The 6,000-nt window shown below is 42.5% G+C and overlaps 1 protein-coding gene across 1 annotated transcript; it reads left to right on the top strand.

Annotated features, from left to right (window-relative positions):
- Nucleotides 1-4,545: 4,545 nt before the first annotated feature.
- On the top strand, nt 4,546-4,935 carry LOC308345089 (peptidyl-prolyl cis-trans isomerase NIMA-interacting 4-like; the record flags this gene model as incomplete). Its single annotated transcript, XM_080807053.1, has 1 exon — nt 4,546-4,935. One exon carries the CDS (start codon nt 4,546-4,548, stop codon nt 4,933-4,935), a length of 390 nt encoding a protein of 129 aa, XP_080663179.1.
- Nucleotides 4,936-6,000: the final 1,065 nt, after the last annotated feature.

Genomic DNA, 6,000 nt, shown 5'->3' with positions numbered 1-6,000 from the left:
GGGGAGTCTTCTTGAGATTCCTTCCCTTTCTCTTCTTCCTCTTCTGCCCCTTCCCCTCTGCCCCTCTCCTCTTGCACTCTCTCAAATAAATAAAATCTTTTTTTAAAAATCCATGCACACAATTAATCACACCATATTTAAGAAGAAAAACCATATGATCTTCTCAAATATATACAGAAATGGTGTTTTGAGGGACACCTGTCTGGTTCAGTGGGTGGAGCATGGGACTCAATCAATCTCAGGGTTGTGAACTCGAGCCCCTTGTTGGGTGTAGAGATTACTTGAAAAAATAAAATCAGAAAAGAAAAGAAGAGAAACGAAAAGAAAAGAAGAGAAATGAAAGAAACGGTATAAGGTAAGGCTCAAAATTCATTCATGATTAAAATCTATAATATTCTAGGGGCACCTGAGTGGTTCAGTCCGTTGGGTATCCAACTTGGTTTTTGGCTCAGGTTGGTCATGATCTCGGGATCCTGGGATCAAGCCCTGTGTCAGGCTCCCTGCTTGGCAGGGGGTCTGCTCGAGGATTCTCTCTCTCCCTCTGCCCTTCCTCCCACTCATGTGAGCTCTCTCTCAAATGAATAAATAAATCTTTTTAAAAATCTGTAAAATATTCTATAGCAAAAGAAGTATAAAAGGGTGCTTCTTAATCTGAAAAAAAAAGGTATGCCAAATTATTTAGCAAATATATATATTTGGGGGGAGGGGGGTTGGGGAGGGACAGAGGAGAGGAAGAGAGAGAATCTCAAGTAGGCTCCACACCCAGTGCTGAGCCGACACACGGCTTGATCTCACCACCCTGAGATCACAACCTGAGTCTAAATCAGCAGTCGGATGCTTTAACTGACTGAACCACCCAGGCGCCCCATGCAAATATCACTTTTTTTTTTAAGATTTTATTATTATTTTTTTAATTTGACAGAGATCACAAGTAGGCAGAGAAGCAGGCAGAGAGAGAGGAGGAAGCAGGCCCCCCACTGAGCAGAGAGCCCCCCGCTGAGCAGAGCGCCCCACAAATATCACTTTTAATAGAAAAAAGCATTCCTTTTAGAATCAGGAAAAGTGATACTACCAGTGCTTTTGTTCAACATTGTACCACAGCACTGAAACAGTAAGATAAGATTTAAAAAGTACAAAGTTTGGAAAGGCTATTACACACAGGAAAAAATGCTCAGTAGCACTAATCATTATGAAAATGTAAATGAAGGGGCACCTGGGTGGCTCAGTGGGTTAAAGTCTCTGCCTGCACCTCAGGTCATGATCCTGGGGTCTTGGGATCGAGCCCCATATTGGGCTCCCTGCTCAGCAGGGAGCCTGCTTCTTCCTCTGCCCCTCCCCCAACATTCCTTCTCCCTCTCTATCTCTCTCTCTCTCTCTCCCTCTCTTTCTTTCTCTCTTAAATAAATAAAAAAATCTTTTTTTAAAGATTTTATTAATTTATTTGACAGAGAGAAATCACAAGTAGGCAGAGAGGCAGGCAGAGAGAGAAAGGAGGAAGCAGGCTCCCCTCCAAACAGAGAGCCCAATGTGGGGCTCAATCCCAGGATCCTGAGATCATGACCTGAGCCGAAGGCAGAGGCTTAACCCACTGAGCCACCCAGGTGCCCTCAAATAAATTAAAAAATCTTAAAAAAAAAAAGAGAGAGAGAGAGAAGAAATAACAAGTGTTGGTGAGGATGTGAAGAATGTAAACTGGTGCAGCCACCATGGAAAAAAGCATAGAGCTTTCTCAAAAAATTTAAAAGAGTAACACCTTATGATCCAATAATTCCACTACTGCATATTTACCCAAAGAAAATGAAAACGCTAATACAAAAAGATATGTGCACACTTGTTTATTGTGGCATTATTTACAATAGCCAAGCTATGGAAGCAATCCAAGTATCCACTGATAGACAAATGGTAAGAAAGATGTAGTGTGTGTATGTATGCATATGAGTATATATGTATAGTTATATACGTATAATATATATAATGTTACATATGTACACAATATGTATATAATATGTAATATTTCATATATAAGAATACATATGTAATACATATATACTTATATATGTATATACACACATACACAGCCAGAAAAAAAGAAGAGATCATGACATTTGCAACAATATGGAGAGACCTACGGGGTATCATATTCAGCGAAGTATGTCAGAAAGGGAAAGACAAACACCATGTGATTTCACTCATACGTGGAATCTAAGAAAACAAATGAGGGGTGCCTGGGTGGCTCAGTCAGATTAGTGGCTGCCTTTGGCTCAGGTCATGATCCCAGGGTCCTGGGATCAAGTTCCACATCAGGCTCCCTACTAAGTGGGAAGCCTGCTTCTCTCTCTCTGCCTGCTGCTCCCCTGCTTGTGCACACTCTGTCAAATGAATGAGTAAAATCTTAGGAAAAAAAAAAGGGGGGGGACAGAGAAAATACAACTGTGTACAGACAGACAAAGCTAATATGTAGTAATAGAGGTCAGAACAGTGATTCTCTTTGGCATTGTTCACTGGGAGGACGCATGACAGAGCCTTCTGGTATGTTAGAAATGCTCTATGTAGATCTTTTTCTGTATGGTAATTACAGGAATAAAACATATGCACAAGGTCACTAAGCTTATACTTAAGATTTGTGCATTTTACTATGTAAGTTTTACATCAATAAAAAAGTCTTCAAAATGTAACTAAATTCTACAATTTGAGGGGCGCCGGGGTGCCTCAGTGGGTTAAAGTCTCTGCCTTCGGCTCAGGTCATGATCTCAGGGTCCTGGGATTGAGCGCTGCATCAGGCTCTCTGCTCAGCAGGGAGCCTGCTTCCTCCTCTCCCTCTGCCTGCTTCTCTGCCTACTTGTGATCTCTGTCAAATAAATAAATAAAATCTTAAAAAAAAAATTCTACAATTTGAAATGGCAAGAAAAATAGACGGTACCTAGAAATACATAGCGCCCCCCCCCCCCTTACTCATGGTGTTTCCCTTTCACAGTTTTAGTCGTCTGTGGTTAACCATGATCTGGAAGCAGATGATCCTCTACTGACAAATCGTCAGGTCGGGAGTATCTTACTGCCCCTTCACAATGCCTACATCATGCACCTGACTTCATCTCATCACCTGGGCACTGTATCATCTCACATCAACACAAGAAGGAGGAGTACAGTGTAAGATATTTTGAGGAATGAGACCACATTCATACAACTTTTATTGCAGCATATTGTTATAATTATTCTATTATGTATGTATACTCAAAATTCCAATAATTTTATTCCTAAATCGATACCCTCTGAAAATTTTGGCTTAAATATATTTGAATGATGGTTCATAGATACGTTTTCCAATATCATAAAAAAAGAAAAACAGAAAAGTAATCATAGTCCACCAACAGAAGAACAAAAAGTAAATGATGGTAAAGGGGTGAAGGGGCATGGGAGGCACAGTTATTCATTCCACAGTTATGGAATGAATAAGTCAAGGAGATGGAAGGTACAGCACATAGCATACAGTCAATGGCATTGTTAACAGTGTTGTATGGTTGCCGCGCCTGGGTGGCTCAGTTGGTTAAGCCACTGCTTTCGGCTCAGGTCATGATCCCAGAGTCTTGGGATTGAGTCCCGCATCGGGCTCCCAGCTCTGTGGGGAGTCTGCTCCTCCCTCTGACCTTCTCCCCTCTCGTGTTGTCTCTTATTCTCTCTCTCTCTCAAATAAATAAAGAAAATCTTAAAAAAAAAAAAAAAAAGAACAGTGTTGTATGGTCAAGATGGCAGCTACATTTATGGGGAGCATAGCATAACGTATAGAGAAGTTGAATCACTGTATTATACACCTGAAATTAGGGTAGCATGTGTATCAAATTCAATTAAAAAATAATAATACTGGCATGGACACCTGGGTGGCTCATTCGGTTAGGCATCTGCCTTCAGCTCAGCTCAAGTCATGATTCCAGGGTCCTGGGATCAAGTCCCGTGTCTGTCTCCCTGCTCAGTGGGGAGCCCACTGCTCCCTCTGTTTGTGCTCTCTCTCCCTGACAAATTAATTAATTAAATAATTATAAATCCTGGGGCACTTGGGTGGTTCAGTCATTTTCGGCTCAGGTCATGATCCCAGGGTCCTGGGATCAAGCCCTGCATCAGACTCCCTGCTCAGTAGGAAGCCTGCTTCTCCCTTTCCCACTCCCCCACTCCCCCATTTGTGTTCCCTCTCTTGCCGTGTCTCTCTCTCTCTCTCTGTCAAATATATAAATAAATAAATAAATAAAACCTTAAAAAATATATACACTGGGGTGCCTGGGTGGCTCAGTGGGTTGAAGCCTCTGCCTTTGGCTCAGGTTGTGATCCTGGGGTCCTGGGATCGAGCCCCATGTCGGGCTCTTTGCTCGGCGGGGAGCCTGCTTCCCCCCCACCACCCCACCTGCCTCTGTCTGCTTGTGATCGCTGTTGTCGAACGAATGAATGAAATCTTAAAATATATATATATATATGTGTGTGTGTGTGTGTATATATATACACACACACATATATATGTATATATATATACTGGCAGTTCAGCTGCAAGTTTTGAAGATGCCGCCCAAAGGAAAAAGTGGTTTAGGGAAAGGTGGAGCTACCTCCCGGAGTGGTCGTTCTTCTGACAAGAAGGCTCAGGGTCCCGAATGTGGCGGCAATGCAGTAAAGGTCAGACACTTTCTGGGTGAAAAACAAGGGAAAACTATGGGGGCCACGGAAAAGTTAAAGCCTGGAAAGACATCCAATGAAGTGGCTGCACGGTATCATGAAGATAGAGCCGGGCGAAGGGGTGAACTGGGTTGGGTGATCAGAGGTACCATGGTGGAACCATTTCCAGAAGCAGCATTTGCCTTGCCTATGAGTGTGCTGGATAAGTCTGTGTTCATAGATCCTCCAATTAAAACAAAATTTGGATATCATCTTATGATGATTGAAAGGAGAAAATAAAATTCTACAAAAGACTGAAAAAAATATAGTGGCCAAAAAATGAAAAAACAAAAATCATTTTAAAAAATAAAATTGTTTTTCTTCTTTCTGAAAAAAACAGAAACAAAAATAATAAATTATGGTGTAGTTACACTAAAAGAAACGGCTGAACTATAATCTGGAGGCAGCAGATCGGCGACTCAATTTTAGAATTCTAGTGTTGAGTGACAGAACAAGTCATCAACAGATGGTGTATCACATGTGACCTATAATACAACATCACTTAAATACATTTCAAGAACAAAACTCATCAATATATTGTTTGGGAAAACATAAGCATGTGATTTTTTTTTAAACTAGGTTTTTTAAGAAGATTGTTTATTTGAGGGGCGCCTGGGTGGCTCAGTGGGTTAAGCCGCTGCCTTCGGCTCAGGTCATGATCTCAGGGTCCTGGGATCGAGTCCCACATCGGGCTCTCTGCTCGGCAGGGAGCCTGCTTCCCTCTCTCTCTCTCTGCCTGCCTCTCTGTCTACTTGTGATCTCTCTCTGTCAAATAAATAAATAAAATCATTAAAAAAAAAAAAGAAGATTGTTTATTTGAAAGAGACAGAGAGAATGCAGTTAACGGAGTGGGAGTTGCAGAGAGAAAGAATCTCCAGCAGGCTCCCAGCCGAGTGTAGAGCCCAACTGGACATGGGCCCAATCTCTTGACCCTGAGACCATGACCTAAGTCAAAATCAAGAGTCAGACATTTAAATGGCTGAGCCATCCAGGTACCCCTATAAGTATTCTTTTAAGAAAGCAGGGGATTGGAGCACCTGGGTGGCTCAGTGGGTCGCCTGTCTGCCTTGGGCTCAGGTCATGACCCCCAAGTCCTGGGATCCAGTCCTACAGCGGCTCCCTGCTCAGCAGGGAGTCCACTTTGCCTTCCTCCCCTCCCCCCACTCTCTCTCTGTCGAGCTCTCTCTCTCACTCTCAAATAAATAAATTAAAAAAAAAAATAGTCCATTCGGAAGGAAGGAAGGAAGGGAGGGAGGGAGGGAGAGAGGGAGAGAGGGAGGAAGGAAGGAGAGAAGGAAGGAACGG

Source organism: Martes martes (assembly GCF_963455335.1).
Source record: "Martes martes genome assembly, chromosome: 6".
Classification (NCBI taxonomy): Eukaryota; Metazoa; Chordata; class Mammalia; order Carnivora; family Mustelidae; genus Martes; species Martes martes.
The sequence above is the reverse complement of the archived record's forward strand: the minus strand, read 5'-3'. Positions and strand labels throughout refer to the sequence as shown.